Source organism: Leptidea sinapis, chromosome 40 (genome assembly GCF_905404315.1).
Source record: "Leptidea sinapis chromosome 40, ilLepSina1.1, whole genome shotgun sequence".
Classification (NCBI taxonomy): domain Eukaryota; kingdom Metazoa; phylum Arthropoda; class Insecta; order Lepidoptera; family Pieridae; genus Leptidea; species Leptidea sinapis.
Window position 1 is genome coordinate 1,213,519 of NC_066304.1, and position 20,790 is coordinate 1,234,308.

The 20,790-nt window shown below is 35.2% G+C and overlaps 1 protein-coding gene across 1 annotated transcript; it reads right to left on the reverse strand.

Moving 5' to 3' along the window:
* Window positions 1-1,802: 1,802 nt before the first annotated feature.
* On the reverse strand, window positions 1,803-12,043 carry LOC126976367 (UDP-glucosyltransferase 2-like). The gene is made up of 4 exons (XM_050824670.1): window positions 11,186-12,043; window positions 9,214-9,436; window positions 6,232-6,451; window positions 1,803-3,619 (listed from the first exon to the last, which is right to left on the reverse strand). Exons 1-4 carry the CDS (start codon window positions 12,014-12,016, stop codon window positions 3,331-3,333), a joined length of 1,563 nt encoding a protein of 520 aa, XP_050680627.1. The 5' UTR covers window positions 12,017-12,043; the 3' UTR covers window positions 1,803-3,330.
* Between the last annotated feature and the right edge of the window lie 8,747 nt (window positions 12,044-20,790).

Consider the following 20,790-nt stretch of genomic DNA (forward strand, 5'->3'; position numbering starts at 1 on the left):
AACATAAGATTTCGAGCTGTTTCTGCTGCGTCACTTCCACGTCGGAACTCCCATTCAATATCACTCGAATTTCACACAAAAATCTCAACCCATGAAGGTTCTATGTCAATTCGAAGTATCTATTAATATATCAGCAATTTCATGCTTTAACCCCTTTTATCAAGTGGCTCAGTAATAACTCTGTTTCCAGTATTTAGCTTCGCCAACCGCGATCTGTATAGACGATGGTTGCTATGTTTTCACGATTTAGCTACTAAACAAATAATAAAGAAATTTTGAAATAGAAGCACGTAGAGTGTGTTACATCCCGTATAAAGTAATGTACATGTGGAATTGACATTAAAAATTAAAAATATAATTTAGTAAGCTTAACTAAAAAGTTTGTGTTGTTTAATTCAATTCCATAAATTAAAATATAAGTTCTATCAATTTAAGGAAACACGTAAAAATAATAAGTATACAATAATTCTTCATTTGCTTCGTTGGCTTAACAAAACGACATTATTTCATGTAAGGTTATTAGATGAAATAATTTGTATTATTTTAACACGACTCATATATTGTATGGAGCACTTTACAAACTAGCCATTTGATTGAAAAGTGTGGCCGCTGAGTTTCTTATACATATTATGTTCTTCTCAAGAGCTCAACTTTTTAAGAACTTTTTTTATGAGGGTTAGGCTCGAGAGGAGCAGGACGTTCAGCTGATGGTAATTGATACGCTCTGCCCATTACAATGCAGTGCCGCTCAGGATTCTTGAAATACCCTAAAATTCTTGGCGGCACTACTACTGCACTCGTCACCTTGAGGCATAAGATGTCAAGTCTCATTCGCCCAATTATTTCACTAGCTACGGCGCCCTTCGGACCGAAACACAGTAATGTTTACACATTACTGCTTCTCGGCAGAAATAGGCGCATATGGTAACATAATATGGTAAATTCAGTAATTTATAAGAAATATGTATAGTGACGATTCAGAAGCGCTTAGTTTAAGCCTAATTGAATATAGTTTATTTGACTTTGACTTTGAGTTAGATCGCGCGTCGATTGCCGGTTGATGATATTGCTAACTCTTCTTACCAGCAGCTGGACTCATCACTTATTAGACAATAACCAATACACACTGGGATAATACTTTGTCCGAAACAAGTATTAGTGATAGTCCTCAACGAATGCGCCATTTGTTTATACAACCAACATTATAACTTTATAAAACTGGCTTGGGCACGGGAAAGGGCGCTGGTGTGGGACGCGATTTGCGTCGATATTTTGGCTCCTTCTCATGTCCAAGTTGCGTCAGTTGGTGCTGGGGCTGCTGCTTCGGCTGCCGATGACAGCGTCACAAATATGTTGGTCTCAGTGAGTCATACATCTTTGTGCCGTATAACTCTGAGCGGCACTAAAACTGCGCTCGTCACCTTGAGACAAGATGTTAAGTTTTACCCAGTAATTTCACTAGCTACGGCACCCTTCATACCGAAACACAATAATGTTTACACATTACTGTTTCACGGCAGAAATAGGCGCCGTTATGGTACCTATAAACTAGCCGGCATCCTGTGCCAAGGTGCCTCCCACTGGTGAATAATGTAAACCTCCGATATTTAAACGTAACGCAAATAGCCAGTAAGGAAAACTCCTGGTTATGTAAAGGAGCTATTTTAACTCCACGTAACGAGCAAGTGACAGCCATCCATATTCACACTCACAACCAATCGGACGAAGCCGCAGGCATAGCTAGGCTAGGGAAAGATTAGTACCTAGGTAACACAGAAGATGTTTAGAAAATGAAAAACGGCTTAATGTAGAAAGTTGCCAATACTTTTATTGTTTTTTGAAGTAATCTCCGTTCCTCTCTACACATCGTCGCATTCGATGAAACCACTGAGAAAAGCAGTGGGCCCATTCTTCCTAAGGTGTCTCTTCTATGCATTTTCGTACGCTTTCACCGCATCTTCAGGGCTCGTAAAGCGAATACCTCAAATTTTATTTTAAGATCTTGGGAATAAATAAAAAACACGAGATTTTTTTTTTTAATTTTTGGTTTTTCTAACCAATGAGAAAAGTGTCGAGAACGTTTGTATGGAAAAAAATCTACTTCTAATTCCCCTTTATATATTTAGTAAATTGTAATTGACTACTTAATTATGAGAAAAGTGGCTAGAAAAAACAATGAAAGAGGAAAAGCTCCGGTTATTATTTATATTATATTAATATATCTAAATGCTATTTTACACCTTAATTTGTTAATAACAATTGCAGTTTCTTATGTCCGAATACAATATATAAATATTTTTTTTGTAGACGTCATTCCGAATCTTAAAGAATCGAATGAGCCATCGCCAGATGGCTCTTACTTTAAAGAGCTTTATCATGAATTAACACGTTCCTTATCTTGTTGTCTAATCTTCCGAAATCGGCAGTGCCCAAGGCCACTAAATCTTTCAGATTCGCCAAAACTGAGAGTGCGGCATAGACTAAGTATAGTAACTAGACATCGGTTTGGCGTGGCCAACATGAGACAGTTAATGTCCTATATATATATAGGTACAATAGGTACTACATACTCATATAACACAAGTGTTCTTACACTATCACTTTTACATCGTAAGACACAACATTGCACCATATTTCTTTCGTTTCTACTTAAAATTGTCACTGATGTTGAATAAATAGTGGATATTTCAGACGTTTTCTGTGCAGCGCTATCAAGTTTGTTTAGCACACCGGGTGTGCGGACCTTGAAAAAACCGGCACGCATGACGAAACAAAAAATCTGATCACTCTTTTCATTTCTTTACATAAGACTCGCATAAGTTTTTCTTTTTCTCGTGTGAGTGAGACGGAAGCTATCAATTAGTCTAGTTATTATACTTGGTTTATGGAGTGCGGTATGGCACACTATTCCCTCACCAAGTTCACACCCTTATTTTGTTTATAAGATGGTGTATTTTTCATGGTCTTATAGCTTGTTTCAATAGCTACATTCACTCAAATTATACAAATTATAAGCAATCCATTAATACACGTAAAATAATATGCATTAACAGAACGCTGCGCGAGCGCCAAGATCACGCCGATCTGAGGTATACCACGCTATCAGAGATTCCCGGAACGGAAAGGCTAGACTGTATACAGTACTAACGCTTTTCACCATATCATTTTCTATTAAAATATTTTTCTATATAATATTTATATAATACTTGTTATCTAGTAAGAGACAATCAAATGTTTCTTCTTCAAAGTACCTTCCTTAAAGTATTTTTATAATAGATACACACACTGAAAATATTGACCGATTGAGAAAATATTTAAAGTTCTCAAAAACTACTCAGTTTTATTTTTAATATTTTCCATCGAATTTCGAAGCACGTATTTCCATAACACATGAACAGATATGACTAACACCACACTGCAGAGGAGAACAAGTATAAGAACTATTAGAATCAATTGTATTTCATAATACTGCATCCAGGACATATTGGCTGCCGGTGATCGAAGATGCTTCGCTCCATTGTGACGTAACACGTATTCTGTCCACCAGATGGCGCGATCCAAGGCATTTTCAGGTTGATCACGAAACAGTGTCCGGAGCCTTATAATATTCTCTTTGTAACTGTAAAAGAAATATTAGATATTATAATATATAAAGAAACGAGAAATTGTTGCTCGACGACACGACATGCCTAATTCAGCACGTCAATTTGGTGAGAATAAAAAAATAACAGATAAATATTGACGTACAATAAACAACTAGACTCACAATCACGCTCGAAATATTCTGAAGCAAAACTCTGTCTATGTTTTCGTTCAGTTGTGTTTTGACCGCGCTTTGAGTACAGCGCCACGCAATGTCAAAGTGTGGAGTGAAAAACTATTCAAATAACAGCATATCCAACCTTAAAAAGGATGGAGTGGCGTATTTCGGGTAAGTGCCCTTTTGAATTATCAAAATTGTGAAACCAACTTGGCGTTTTCAATGATTCTGTTAAATAATTACATTTTAATTAATAAAACAAATCGCTGAAACAAAATGTTCATGCTTAGTGTTCGCGTCCGTCTCGTGCGTGACTTGACGTGTATTATCACTCCTAATGAGCGTATACAAGTATATAGACTTTCAACATTACTGCCTCGAAATAAGGTGTAACGAATGAATGTTTTAATGTTATCTGTATATCTTATATCTATAAACGAGCAATTCTTGTATATAAATATATATAATCAGAATTTCGGAAACGGCTTCAACGATTTTACTGAAATTTAGTATAAAGGTAGTTTCGGGGGCGAGAAATCGATCTAGCGTTTCGATTTTAAAAAATGTAGTTTTATCCGCGCTTTAATGAGAAACTGCTACATTAACATTAGAATACAAAGGATAGATCCGGAAAGCAGAAGACCCCGGTTTGAATCCAGATGTCCTATTAGTTTTTTTATGTCCAAGTTTTGTACCTTCATAAAAATCCGAGCAAGGCTCGGTCATCCGGGTATTGTTATATTAAAAAAATAAGAAACTAAATTGTGCTATATAATTTTCTATACGTTATAAAGTGGTCCCAACTCAGCATGTTGGCTGAATTGCGCTGGTGTTTTCTTTTATGAAAATAAGGGACGAGACGGTTGATACGCCCTGACCATTGCAATACAATGCCGATCAGGATTCTTGAAAAACCCAAAAAGTCTGAGTGGCACTACAATGCGTTCGTCACCTTGAGACACAAGATGTTATGTCTCATTTGCCAGTACTTTCACTAGCTACAGCGCCCTTCAGACCGAAACACAGTAATGCTTACACATTAGTGCTTCACGGCAGACATAGGCATCGTTGTGGTACCCCTAATCTAGCCGGCATCTTGTGGAAAGGAGTCTCATACTGGTGACCCGTTGGGCCATTTGGTGACGTCGCTTAATATAAAATAATGTGGATGTATTATTTTGAATGAATATTTTCCTCCTAGAGTACGGCCCTGTTCAGATACCTACATTGTTTTTAATTTTAATTGTTCTCTTCCAGATAAACACGCCTCACAATTTCCAGAGAAAGAAATTCTACATAATTTTTTACTTACGTAAAATATTTATTACTATTACAACTGTTCTTTAATAATCGTATATCCTTATACGAGCAATTCTTGTATATATATATCTGAATTATATGAATATAATATGAATATAATTAATAATTATATATCCTTAAACGAACAATTCTTATCAATATATATATATATATATAATCTGAAACTAGGAAACGTCTGCAACGGTTTTCATAAAATTTTGTATACATGGGATTTCGTGTTCGATAAATCGATCTAGCTAGGTTTCAATTTAAAAAAATCTAGTTTTATCCGTGCTTTAATGAGAAACTGCTACAATAACATTAGTACCTATACAAAGGTAAATTTCGCCACTATATACAAGACTATAATTGCTCATTGGGTGATCCGGAAAGCAGAAGACCCCAACTTTTTTTGTTCATGTTTTGTACCTTCTTAAAAATCCGAGTAAGGATCGGTCGTCCAGGTACTATTAATAAATACGTATATACGTGAGTGTAGTGATTTATTACTATACTTAATGAATGCACATAAATCATCAGTTAATTATTATTTCTGATCCGGAGCCTGCTACTTTGCTGGCGTAAAATCATCAGTTCATTCATATACGACCTGTATAGCCGAGTAGTTAGCGATCCTACCTACTAAGCTAGAGGTGCAAGCATTAAGATGATGAATATTGATGTTTGTTTCCGAGTCATGGATGTTCATATGTATTTATGTATGTTTAAGGTTACAAGACAACGATATATTTAATACAATATACTTAATATTGTATTAAATATATCGTTGTCTTGTAACCCATAACACAGGCTATATTTGGGGCAAGATAATTTGTGTAAAAGTGTGTCAATATTATTATTATTATTATTCAACTTCTCAATTTGAATGAAACAGTTACTAAATGTAACTTGCCAGAATAGGTCAGTTATAACCGTGTTTAAATCAAGCCGTTTCTAAGATTTGCTAATAAAAGTATGTTATGCAACAGTTGTATAATAAGGGTAAAAAACGTGAGGGGCGTGGCGATGTGAGCCGCAGGCGAGCAATGGACGATATTGTATACGACACGTTGTATAATTAGTTCAGTTTTATGACCCTTCTAATAATCTGTTGTATAAAATACTATATTATACGGACAAGGAAGAGATTACCATGTCATGTCATACTAAACCTTTTATGTATCAAGACTTTATCAATCGCTGCTTTAAATTGTTCTTCGTTTAATGTGTCCATATCAAGTTTAATGCCAATTCCGTGACGGGCATATTTCTCCACATTATACCATTGATCACTAAGCATTGGTATACCAATAAGCGGTACTCCAGCATTAATTGCATCTTCTGTTGATTGAAGACCTCCTTGTGTAATAAAAAGTTTTATCTTTGGGTGATCTGTAAAGTAAATGGGAATCATTTTTAGATGATAAAAATCTTTCGTCACTTACTGAAATAGATGAACTGAGCACTTTATTTTATTGGTATTGAATGTGACTGAGATTCGACGAAGGGAGCACGATCAGTCAGAACGAAATTGATCAGAGTATACACACACTCAATTATAATTAAACATACTAATATTATGTTGTAAATGAAGTTTTTATATCGTTTGGTCACACACCAGGACCTGTGCTTTGCCAAAACCAAGGTTGTCGTAGGAAGCAACTAAGGCTTTTCGAAGTGAAAGAGTCACAGTTTTCAATTATCCCTTCTCACACCACAGACTACGCCATTCCAATAAAGAAACTTGAAGGCAAGTCTTTCCTCAACCGTTACATTCTATTCGATCTTTATTGCGTACAGTCACTCAATCTAAACCGCACGTATCGAACCATGCCAGAGGAACGAGAAATGAAATATCCACACTGACTTGGTGATCTGAGAACTTATACATGCTGCGTGAATAAATACTCTACTAAAATCTACTAATCTGGACGACTCCTGTGTTCGCTTTGCAGATGGACGAAAATCAACGGTCTCGCGCAAGGGCAGCAACGTAAACTTATTCAAGAAACCCTTATTAAATGAACCATTACAATCAAAAACGATAACAATCATGATAAAAATGATGATTACGAGGGTGAAGACAAAACTAATCGGTACACTACCTAAGTCACCGATCTTACCAAACATCAAGAGAACGAGGACTTCCCAGAGCGGAGGAGGTACTTACAGGACTACAGGACTCAACAGGAGACCAAAGTTATTTATATTAAGGTGTCCACTTGTCTATTTATTCTCAATTAGCATGTATTTTGTTGATTTTTTATCAAATGTCAAATGTTAATTTAAATGTCAAAATTCTTACCTTTTCATTTAGTTTAGTTTACAAAGAAACGCAAAATTACGTAAGTTACGAAAATTAGAGAGTGGTAGTGCCACGTTGGGTCCTCACGGACACAACCGAATTGGGCCAGCACGCCCGGAGATATACCACTCCCCCACTCGAAACCGGCGTGAAATAGCGGCTATGCCGCTGTGTTTCGTCCGGTGATTGGGGTATCCGGAGGCCTACACCCCCCCTCCCAAATACAAATGGCAGCACGGACTAAAAATAGACTACTCCAGGACGGTACCAGGCTATGCAGCCCTGGAGAATCCGTCCTAAGGCGTCCACAATTAGGGCCTGTACCTAACAGTGGTTGCCCAGGCTGCCCCGCGTATTCTGGAGGGGTTAAATCTGCTCTGACTCGGGGCAAACAGAGCAGGAGGCTCAAACCACCCTCCTCCACACTCGCTGTGGACTTTTGCAACATAAGGGGGCTTCGCTCAAATTTAAATGCCGTCCACTTTCACCTGGAGACGGCGAAGCCGGCCCTGCTCTTTTTAACCGAGACACAGATATCCTCTCTGGCTGATTCATCTTACCTTTCCTACCCGGGGTATAATTTGGAACACTCCTTTATACCACGGGCTGGCGTGTGCGTTTACGTCAGCGAGGATGTCTGTTCTCGACGCCTGAGTTTTCTTGAAGGACAGGACCTATCCATCATCTGGCTGCGTGTAGACTCGCTGGGAGATCCAGATGCCGCTGCTGACGCTGTTGCTGATGTGGTACTGCAAGGTATGGAACTCTTCATTCCATCCTCCTCTGAGTCTATCGGTGGCAGGTCCCAACCATGGTTTGACCGCTCCTGCAAAATTGCCTCTCGCCGGAAGCAGGAGTGCTATCAAGCTTGGGTCAATGCGATGGTATCTAAGGATGTGAATTCCAGCGAACTTAAAAAACACTTCAATCATGCCTCCAAGTCCTTCAAAAGAGTTATTGCTGACGCGAAGTCGAAGACAACATTGGCAGAATTAGCGAGAGACTTGCACGCCTTCCCTCGGAAACTCGTGCGTTCTGGTCGCTCGCCAAGGCTGTCCAAGGCAACTTCTGCCAGCCAGCCATTCCGCCACTGCACAGGGATGATGGCTTGCTGGCCCATGACGCGAAAGAGAAAGCTGATCTCCTGGGCTCCCTCTTCGCGTCCACCTTGACTCTGGTATTCCGTAAAAAAAAAAAAGTAAAAATCCGGCATGGTGCCGTGCTTAAGGCGCTTCTCACCTTGGACATTCACAAATGGAGCGGGCCCCCCGGCAATTGCATTCCTCCGGATTGCTTGTGTCTGAAATTGACACAACTTTGCAGTCTCGGAATGAGGCCGACAATTAGTAAAACCCTAAGAAGACAGAAGTTTATGAGTTTACTGCTAGAAATTCTCCTTTTGTCGTTACCCTTAATTCGAGATCACTCCCCTAACTGCCACAGCCTGTATCGGTATACTCGGCGTCGATGTATCGAGTGAAGTTCAATTCTGTGGTCACTTTGGAAGAGTAGACCAAACTGGCCTATTAAAAGTTTAATCTACTCAGTAAGGCAAAGCAGCACTTCACTACTATTAACTACTAGTACTGTTCTCACCTCTGGGCGGATGCGGATGCCCCAGTACCAGCTTTTTTCATTTGACCGCATACAACGAAGAGCGGCTTGAATCATTGACGATCAAGTCATCTCTGATTGTTGTTTTGCAAAAGTCCATGCCGACTGCCTCACCACTCCCCACCCCATGAGCCTCTTGGCCGTTTACCCCCTCTTATATATAAAAAACATTTCACATAATTACTCGCTGGGTTATATCAACAATTGCCAACACAAAAAAGTAAATATTACTTACTCAACAGATCAGATTGTGGAAACCATTTCGATATTTTCACATTTTGTGGTCTGCCAGGCAATTCATCTGTCTCCCATTTCCATAATACGTTGTATGGTAATTGAGAAAACACACGTATAAACATTCGAATGATTTCTGGAGGTAGGTCTGACGATAGAGCGTTTGAGCCAAAACTCATATATATTACGCCTTCTTTAGATGAATCTAGGTATGACTTGAGCTCCTAGAAGAAAAGATTCTAATAATAAATTTAAAATAAAGCAAAACTAGTAAATATTTCAAAAAGAAATAACTGAATAAGCCGTTACTTTTCGGAAATCTATAAGTATCCAAAATTTTGTGAGCACTCTCAAGAAGGCTCACAACATTTGAATTATATTTCAAATTGTTTAAAAAATGACTAACCTGAACTACGATTTTAATTAGAACTATTTGCCTAATATTTCTGTTAGTTTAAAAAGGAAGAAAAGAATAACTTAACATGCATGTGAATGATGCCTTTAAATTTACTACTAAAATATAAGTGACGCATATATGTAATATATGCAATATATGCAATACCACATCTTCGATATTAAGCGATTGTCCAGGATTTTTAAACTTTTTATGTATGCAACGTATACACGGGACTTATGCCAAGATCTCCTCATGGACATGGCTGGGTTTTTTTTTGCGTAAATACGTGCACTGTACATCTACTGCATTTCTTTTTAGTATATATGTATGACAAAATCATTTTGATCGTTCAGATACTTTTAATTTTCATATTTTATTACTGATCGCAGCATTTTCTCTTCTTTGTGTCAGTGAAGGAATCATTTTAGCTGCTGTTTTGCTTGTTTAAAGTTTAAAAGTAGTTTTTTAAAGAGAGCAAAATACAATATCTCCGAAGCCGCAGTCTTCTAGAAGCTTAAACTACTTCATTCATTACGTAATTAAGGGGCATTTATCAGTAGGAGGCATTTTGCAAAGGATGCCGGCTAGATTATGGGTACCACTACAGCGCCTTTTTTCTTGCCGTGACGCAGTAATGTGTAAGCATTATTGTATTACGGTCTGAAGGGTGCCGTAGCTGGTGATATTACTGTGTAAATGAAACTCAACATCTTATGTATCAAGGTGACGAGCGCTATTGTTTGCTACAATATTTTGTACTGCAACTCAGAATTTTTGGGTTTTTCAAGAATCATGAGCGGCACTGCATTATAAGGGGCAGAGCGTATCAATTACCATCAATTCAAATATTTTTATTTAACTTATATTAGATATCACTTATTGAATGTCAAAAACTACCACCCAAAAAGAATGCCTCAGACCTGAGAAGAACGGGCGCAACAAACTCAGCGTGCTTTTTTTTCATAAAAAAATATGGTTACAAAGTAATATCGTACAATTAAAATATAGTCGTATACACATTCTGTGGTATCATTAAGAAAGTCATTTTTGTTTTAATAGCCTTTAACAGACGTTTTTTAAAAATTCTTTTGAATATTTTTGATGTAGTTAATAAAAGAACCCGCCATGAAAAGTGTTAATAATATTAAAACACTTAAGATTAAAACATAAGAACTTGAAATATACATCGCGATTAGATAAGAAAAACTTTTGGACCATTAAAAAATGGTGCAGATATTTTATATATTATATTCTTATAAATTAGTAAACTTTTAAACATTCTCGGTATAGTAGAGCACCACTATTAAGTTGTTTTTTAATTGTAGAAGAATAACTTCACTTTAAAGCTATAAGCAAAGCATTATTTTATTCATTCATCATTCCCCACATACTCATATAGCAGGATAACTTTGTGTAACTCCCACTTGGCACTCTGGTGAGGAGCTGCAGCACAGTGCAAAACTAATTCTACTAAAAATACGTATACATGCCCAACACATATATGGCATTGAAGTTATTTGCAATTTGGTGCAGATAAACATTAAATAACTATGTTATATAAAGATTGATTACCAACCTGTGGTAGTTCCTTCGGTGTTTTTTTATATATTCCCCATATTGAAATCACGTTAGGAGGCAAGGGTTGATTATCAATCCATATTGGATGAATATTTAAAAAAAGCATATCAACATTATTCTTTAATACGTTAAAACTGGGCAAATCACTGCCTATAATGTTTTGAAATGTTTTATGCCCTACAATCTCTGCATTGGCATTAATTCTCATCATTTTAATATGTTTGTAAAGTTCATCCAGCTTTTCCCAAATTGATAAATGATATAGTCTTTGATGTATTATTGTTGGGTACAATAATGGATGTGTTGGTGATCCCACAATCTCATCATTCCCAATCATCATTCCAAAAGAACTTACTTGTATTACTGGAATTTTGAATACGTGAGAGTATACCAAAGCCGTAATTGCACAAGCTTCCAATAACAACAAATCATATTTGGTATCTTTGTTATTTATAATATTCTGAACTTCATTTTTTTTCACTTGCTCTGCAGTAAGACGCACTAGTTGGTATAAAATATTCTCAACTTGTTCTATAATCAAATCTTTTCTGCCAAATTCAGTAGTTTTAACGATATTATTTCTCCATATATCATACGATATGTCGTGTACATCTATTTCTGTTAAATTGCTTGGTGCTTTTCCTTTGTCGAATGCTGGATCTGGTGTTATAAAAGTAACCTGATGACCACGTCGCACTAATTCATGTATCAAAGGTCGAAAAGTCACTTGGTGACTTATACAAGGTGTTGGAAATACTGCCAATATTCTCGATGCACTTGTGGCTGTTATAATTGAATAATATAATATAATTATTAATAATTTACACATGTTGTGTGATATACTCCAACAAGGACAAGAACTTGAGTGGCTCGAATGATTGGTCCTGCATATTAAATACCGCTTGACATTTACAATATAGAATGAACATTTATATTTAGATATTCAAGTTATTACCAGTATAACTAATTTAATATCGCGATGACTGTCTTGTTTCATACCAAAATAATATGTTATTTCTTGACTGCGTCACGTTGAAAATTTATCTTTTGCGAAAACTATTTGTTTAATAACGTGTTTCTGTTCATCTGCATTTATTTGTCCATTAAAAAGTCGATCAGTTTTTATGTATAAAATGATTAGTATGCAGAACTTGACTAATATTGGTCATAGCGTAGATAAAAAATAGTAAAAAGTTGTTGGAGTGGAGACCACTAAAGGGGTTCAGCAATGTTGGAAGACAGCCACCAAGATGGACGGACAATATCATGCGAGCGGCTGGGAAGGACTGGATGCGGAAAACTCAGAACCGCACAAAATAGTCTTAAATGGGAGAGACCTTTACTCAGTATGGAGTAGATCAAGGTTGAAGAAGAAGAATGAAATTCTACAATCGCGTGGTTTGCGACAAACAATCACTTTGTGAAATTAATTACAGGCTGCAGTTTTTGCGAACAAACACGACTAAAGGACCTTCTAACTTAGAGCATACTCCCTACTTAAAGGCTGGCGATGTATCTCTTAATACAACGTATCTCGTATTCCTTGTTAAACCATAACATTTCAATTTAAGCCTATTATTATTCAATGGCGACCACGCTCCGGAAGATGCAGTGTTGTTAGGTCCCCAACAAGATAGACTGACGATCTTGTCAAGTTCGCCGGAATACGTCGGATGAGGGCAGTGCAGGACCGATCGTCGTGGAGATGTTTGGGTGTGGCCTTTGTCCAGCAGTGGACGTCTTCCGGCTGATTAAAATTATTCAATTACTTTTTGTAGAGTTGAATTTTCATTAATTTAATTTTTATTAAATAAAAAATTTAATGTCCAAGAGCCCCTCAAGGTGATGCTTACGCCCACTTTCTTCTATTCCTGTCTATAACAAACTGGTCCAACTGTTTTGCTAAAACCATATCTTAGCCCTTCTCGTAATATGGCTTCCACTGCAGCGTTTCCCATTTAGGCTTATATAGGCCCATATTTTGGAGTGTATTTTATTTTTAAATTTTTCATATTTAGCTTGACTGAACGATTGTATAACTAATTTGAAACCGTTACTGTTACATTTTCATGTCATCTATAAGGTATATATAATTCTCTAGAAGTCTAAGAAATGCTAAAAAAATAATGAGATAATCTCAAAACTTTCTCACGGCGATTCTAAAGAGTTAAATGGAAATTTCCCAGAGCGCTGTTAACAAAAGAAACTCGTAAGAGAAAAACTGTCAAATAAAACTTTCCAGCGACAATATTGCGAGCCTTATTGAAGATTTTAATGGGAGTTAAAAATAACTTAATTAGCTCACCCCAACACGGCCATGGCATTCTTCTTTTTTTTTCTTGAGTGTAAAGTATTATGGGTTCTTGAAATATACTTTTGTAATTTTCAACCTAACTCATTATGTACTTCATTAAGTATTTTTTGGTAGAATTACTTTTTTATAGAGTTTTATAAATTAATTTATATTATTTTAGTATGTTTTATATACAATTTGAAGGCATAAAAGGTTTTTTTTCATAATTGATGCCTTTCGCATTATTTTCAATGTATAAAAATAGGCCGATTCACGTATATTCAAACGATCCTAAAATCGTTGCAGTTCAGAAGTCGTTCTATTGAAACTTTGCCCAAAATTAGTATTCACGTACTGATTCGATAGGACGACAACTCAATAGGACTGAAACTCAGCGACTCATCGACGACTTGCGATAGGACATTGCCAGTCTAATTCCTTTATTTTCTACCTTATTCTTTTTAATATGTTTATTATGATATCAGAGTCTTTTGCTCAGTTACTAGTACTCAACCTAACAATATTTGAAGCCGTAGAGTAGTAAAAAGGTAAGGTATAATTATTTTTATACAGAAATTAATAGGCTGAAAATGAAAAGTCGTACCCAAATGGTTGTAATAAAAAAAAAACCGCCGTACATCAAAGTCAAACTGGATTTTCGCACAAGTGTAGGTAATTCTTTCTCGATTCTTGTTCGATTAAACTAAATATGTTTTTTGAATAACTCAACATCATTCAGTGCTTTAGTCACCTGTCGCACTGCTCTAGACATTGTAGGTTAAGATACTGAGTTGAAATTACTCTGACCAACAATGGTTTGGTAAGATCCTGTAGCATAAAATGCTAGTGCTATTTCTACCTATAATGTAAAAAAGCACATGATTTTATAATTTATATAATTAAAGTCTTAAATATAGTAAATATCTAGTCAGATAAGTAGGTAGGTACCTACTAAGATCTTTCTTGGTAACTACCAACCTAAATAGGAAACTAAGTATAGTATTACGCTTTCGTGGAATTAGAGGAATGAGGTCTACAATAAGACCAAGAACTAAATCCTTGGTAGAGCGAAATGTTTTCACGAACTCCGTATCTGTCATTACGAAAGCAAAATATTTGTTGATCCTCATTCCTATTTCGGCGTCACGTTCTCTTCGCCGGTCTTCCCTTTCGGAAAGATCCAAAAGTAGCCAAGACAAGCTGATATGCATGTTTATGAAAAAACTTTCAACAGCCAACAACTGCAAATTACTAACTTCATTTCAGCGACTTCTTGGACGTTCGATTTGACATAAAATCGTTTGTTCGTTGATTGTAAAAAGATAAAATATAAGATAATAAAGCAGAATACCACTGACACAACGATTGAAGTCCGTCTAGCTGACGTGAATACACTTTAGGGATTTTTAGATAGGATCGTTTCTCGCCCGTGCGATTTAAATCACGTGAATACGAATCGTAGGTAAACGACAGATGTCGCTGCGATATCGCTCATGTAAAATTACGTGAATCGGGCCGAAGAGCATTAATTACTACGGCAACCGGCCGAAAATTAATCAAATCAAATCATCTTTATTTGCAAACTAAGGTAATAATAAGATGTTGTTGGCTTATAATTAACAGGTTCTCTTATCCTAACCCATAAGGCATGAATAATTATAGTGGAATACATAGTCAGTTCACGTTATAATTTCTGTAACAATTATAATATACTGTACTATACTAAAAAAATATATGCATCCCAAGCAAACTTAAATTAACATCAATCATAGTTATTATTTCATAGGCTTATTCATTTTAATTTATAATATAATGTCATTAGCTACACAATGATATTGAGTTCAGTCGAAGTTAATTTTTATTATTTACTATTTTATCGTAAAGAAAATCTTTTAATGAGTAGTATGCTTTTTTTAATTAAGTAAGATTTGAGTGACTTTTTAAAGTAGAATATATTTTCGCGCTTATTATTGTCAGGTAACTTATTGTAAATAGTTGGTCCCATGCAAAAGATGCTGTTTCGATACAACTCTGTTCTGGACTTCAAAGGTCGTAATTTGTTGTCGTTTCGTTTCGAAATTAGGGTTTCATATTTATTGATATTATTCTTTACCATAACTGCTACTACATAAATATATATTGATGGCATGCTAAGAATATTAAATTTAATAATGTGAGGTTAACATGATTCGGTTGCTTTTAGTGAGCATTCAGATCTGACACATTTCTTTTGAGCTTTGAATACTTCATAAATCCCTGGAGCATTACCCCAGAATAGTATCCCATATCTCAGAGTGCTGTCTACATACGCATGATATGCTGCTAACACCGCAGTGATATCAACTACTTTCTTCAGCATATGGAGAGCAAATGAGAACCTATTTAGTTTTTTAATGACATAATCAATGTGTTTTCTCCATGACAGATTGTGGTCACGATAAATGCCCAAGAATTTTGTGGACTTCTCTTTATTAATTACTTTATCGTCATAATTTATATTTAATCCATAAGATTGTGTGTTTTTGTAAGGAAATTTCGTCATGCATGTTTTATTTAGATTGATTTTTAGATTATTATAATTTAACCACTCTATTAGTTCGTTAAGCGAATTGTTTATGTAATTTTCATATGTTAATGGATTGTTGTCAATAAATATGGCAGTACTATCGTCTGTAAATAGGACCATTGGATCCTAATAGTTTGAGGAAGGTCATTTATATAAATAAGAAAAAGCAGTAGTCCTAGAATACTGCCTTGGGGCACACCAAATGTTGTTTTCCGGGGGTCTGATAAATATTTCATTTTGGTTTTAGTTATAAGATTTATTTTAGTTATTTCTGTTAATTGTTGTCTTTCAGATAAATATGATTTAATTAAATTAAGAGCATTGTTTCTTATGCCGTACGTTTCTAATTTATTGATCAGTATTAAATGGTCGACATAGTCAAAATCTCTGGTCATGTCCATAAATATTGCTGTCACACGTTTTTTATTTTCTAAACTAGTCATTACCGTTACCAAAAAGTTATAAATTGCTTCATTGATAGACTTATTTTTCCTAAAGCCTACTTCCTCCTTAGTCAAAATATTTAATGTTTCAAAATAAGAATACATGTTTTTGTGTATAATTTTTTCAAAGATTGGAATCAAGGCTAAATGGAAGACGTAGTGATGGTAGACCCCCCATAAGATGGACCAACGATCTGGTCAAGATCGCCGGAAGAAGTTGGATGAGGGCAGCGTTACACCGATCCAGCAGTGGACGTCTTCCGGCTGAAGTGATGTTCATGATGAAGCTATAGAACTTAAATTATTTCTTATTTCTTTTGACCAAAAATTAAAAACAACGTTTCTTATAAAATGTAATTAAAATCAAAAGTCAAATATAACTAAGTAATAAGCCCTTTATTTCCATGATAATAACAAAAATTACATTATCATACACATTCATACTTATATATTATATCGTTCACTCTTTGTTTTAAATATGTCATGGTCTCTTTTGGGCATAAGCCTCCTCATGTCGCCCCATAACTTTTCTGTTCACGTGTAGTGTTACCGTCCAGTTTTTTCCAACTATTTTTAATATTGTCAATCCAGCGTTCTTTTGGTCTGCTCTTAATCTTTTAATCCCAGTTCCTGTCCACTTAGCCCATCTTTCTGCAGAAGCACCCGTCGATCATCTCCACCATGCTGATCTTAATATAAGTATACATTTATCGCACTCTCAATTAATATTATCCTCCGCCCATTTACAAAATATTTTTAAAACAAGGGATTGATTATTCTTCACTTAACATTGTCTTTAACCACCTTCCAAAGAATATTAGAGAGATGCCTAAAACATTAATACATAAAAAATTAAAATTATGGCTTAAATAAAAATATGCTTTTATAGTTTAAAAGAATTCTTTAGCCAAAAATAATAGTATTTAAATGTAATTTTTTGAGAGGTACCTACAAACTAATGTTTATTTAATATTATATCATAATTAAAACTATGTAATGTTTATTAGTGACGTATAAATATAAAAATTCCAATATTGACAATCAAATATTTGTATATCGATATATTGGCGAATTGTGCTGTACACCAATTAATTGTTAACAACTATGTTGCCACTATTCATACAAATAAATCATTTCATTTCATTTCATTCATTTCATTGAAATTTAGTCAACAGACTGGGGTGGTGTACTTCGTAATAAATCACCTAAGTCAGTAATTATATTCGTTGAAAACAAGTCGATATTTACAGATTCAACCTTGCCGACGCGACGTAGCACCTCGTGCCCTGAAATTTAAATAGGAAGTGTTTTGTATTATGATTAAAGCATGTGTACTCAAATTCAAATTCAACTTCAAATCCAAATTCAAATATTTTTATTCAAAATAGGATTTAAAATCACTTATTGAACGTCAAAATCTACCACCCATTCAAAAGAGACTGCCTCACCCGAGACCCGAGAAGAATGGGCGCAAGAAACTCAGCGGGCTTTTTTTTTAATATAAAATATGGATTACAATGTAATATCGTACAATAAACATTTATAATTAAAGAGCTTTATTCCCAGTCCGTGGTGTCATTAAGAAAATCGTTTATGCTATAATAACCTTTCCCACACAAACGTTTTTTAACAATTCTTTTAAATTTCGTAACACATTTGTTTTGTACATTTTCTGGGATCATATTGTAGAAGCATATACATCGCCCAACAAAAGACTTACTAACTCGACCCAACCGAGTAGTAGGCATAACAAGTTTATGTTTGTTCCTCGTGTTAACATTATGAATGTCACAGTTTCTAGAAAATTCCTCAATGTGCTTATGAACATACAAAACATTATCAAAAATGTATTGAGAAGCAACAGTCAAAATGTTTATTTCTTTAAATTTTTCTCTTAATGATTCTTTAGGACCTAGGTTATAAATTGCGCGAATAGCCCTCTTCTGCAGAACAAGGATAGTATTAATATCGGCCGCACTGCCCCATATCAATATACCATTGGACATAATACTATTTCATAGTAAAGTATACTAATCTCGCCGTATCTATGTCAGTTAACCGTCTAATTTTCTTAACCGCATATGCTGCAGAACTAAGCATACTCGCCCATCCTTCGATATGGGGGCCCCACTGCAATTTGGAAGAGTAATGCCAAGAAATAAAGCAGATTCCACTGGTTTTACCACCTCTCCATTTAATAAAATATTCGCATCTACATTTTTGATATTTGGCGCGGTGAATTTAATATATTTGGTTTTATGATTATTTAACAATAAGTTATTGGCGCTAAACCAGTACACGATGTCAGATAGAGCATTGTTTACGTCGTCATACAAAACTTGGCTTCGTTTCACTTTGAATATAAGTGAAGTGTCATCCACGAACAATAACACCTTGTGTTTTTTTTCCACAAGGCTAGGTAGATCATTTATATAAATTAGAAAGAGGAAGGGTCCAAGAATAGACCCTTGTGGTACCCCCATATCGAGAGGAGTCCCAGGAGATCTCCTGCCATTCACCTCGACCCTATGAATCCTATTATTTAAATTTGAGATAAGAAGATCGAGTGCAGATCCTCTTATACCATAGTGGCATAGCTTCCTGACCAGCGTTGAATGTTGAACACAATCAAAAGCCTTAGATAAATCACGGAAGATACCAAGTGCATTCTGTGATTCCTCCCAGGCCTCAAAAATATTCCTGATGAGTTCAACACCTGCATCCGTAGTCGAGTGTCCCATAGTAAAGCCAAATTGTTTAATATGAAGTAACTTATAAGTGTTAAAGTGAGTAAGCATTTGGCTTAAAATATTTTTTTCAAAAATTTTACTAAGGGTCGGCAACACCGAAACAGGGTGATAGTTATTCGGGTCAGAAGTGAGTCCCGATTTAAATATCTGTGTAATTTTACTATACTTCAGAAGGTCAGGAAACACGCCATGTTCTAGCTATTAAAAACTAGTGCTAGATATGGTGCTATGACGTCAATAACAGAACTTATTATTTTTACAGATATGCCCCTGATATATGTATCAGCAGTTTTTTTCATTTCTAAGGATCTGAAAGTTTTAATTAATTCTGCTGGGCTAACAACACTGAATTTGAAATTTTGTTTACATTCCTTAACATTTTCCATAGGATGTGACTCGGCAACACTGGTGGAGGAGACAAGGGTGCTTGAGATGGAAACTGGAATGTCAGAAAAAAAAATCTCAAAAGCAGAAGCTACTTCCTGCTCAGAGTGGATTTTTGTATTGTTTATTATTAGATTATATTCAGACTTGCAGTCTTTTGCTCTTCCAGATTTAATAATAATAGATAATAATAATAATAATAATAATAATTTAATAACTTTCCAAGTCATTTTTATTTTAATTGAAGCATATTTAATTATTTCTCTAATATGCATTGACTTAGCAATAGTACATACTTTCTTAAATAATTTTGAATATTATTTCAGTAAGGCATAAGATATCAATATTTTCATGGTTCATTAGTAACTCCAGTTCCAGTTCTTTACCTAACAATCCTTGCATATTTTGGTGCATCAGGTTTATAACTTTACAATTATTATGTTCATTATTACTTGTATTTGTTTGTTTTACTATTACATTGTGTATTTATATTGCTAGAAGAGTCCCCTATTGTCTTATATATATACTGACCACTGACCTGTATAAATACCACTGGACAGGCTGTTCCATATGTTTGCCGGCAAAGTTTTTGTACAAGTACAAGTTACACGTATAAAATCTTATGCTAAATGTTACGGTTATTGAAAGTTCACAGTTCTCCCAAGAGGTTGACCGTTTAGCTTATAAACGTAGTATTTAAGAACAACGAAGCATCTGTAACTAAGATTGATGATATTCTTTCAACAAAATCGCAACAGTAATCAATCAGTACTTCCCGAACAGATAACAACACTGGGGAAGTCATTAATTTTGTTAAATAAGATTTAGATTGATGAAGTATAGATATATATATATAAACAAGAGGTTATATTGAATTGGAGCTTTCCTTTAAAGCAGTGATAAGGGCTAGTCTTGCCAAATTATACGATTTGTTACAAATAAACGAAATATTCTATCGAAGTCAATTATAAATATATGTTTCTATTTAAAATCTTATACTTTTTTCATTTCGATGATAACTCTTAAAACACGTTTGGAAGATATTTGATCGATACTTTTTTTAACATAAAAACATGCTTATTTTTAAGATTTTCGCAATTTTCTTTAGAGCTGCATCCACACATAGATACGCTAAGAAAGCTTTATCAAAAGTGAAAGTAAAAAGTT

What these genes read in the sequence shown, in the direction of transcription:
- LOC126976367 (XM_050824670.1), bottom strand. Translation starts at nt 12,016, where the DNA reads ATGTGTAAATTATTAATAATTATATTATATTATTCAATTATAACAGCC. An exon ending in CACCGAAGGAACTACCACAG is followed by an intron (nt 9,437 to 11,185) that starts GTTGGTAATCAA and finishes CTTTTCTTCTAG; the next exon opens with GAGCTCAAGTCATACCTAGA. An exon ending in TCCACAATCTGATCTGTTGA is followed by an intron (nt 6,452 to 9,213) that starts GTAAGTAATATT and finishes TTTACTTTACAG; the next exon opens with ATCACCCAAAGATAAAACTT.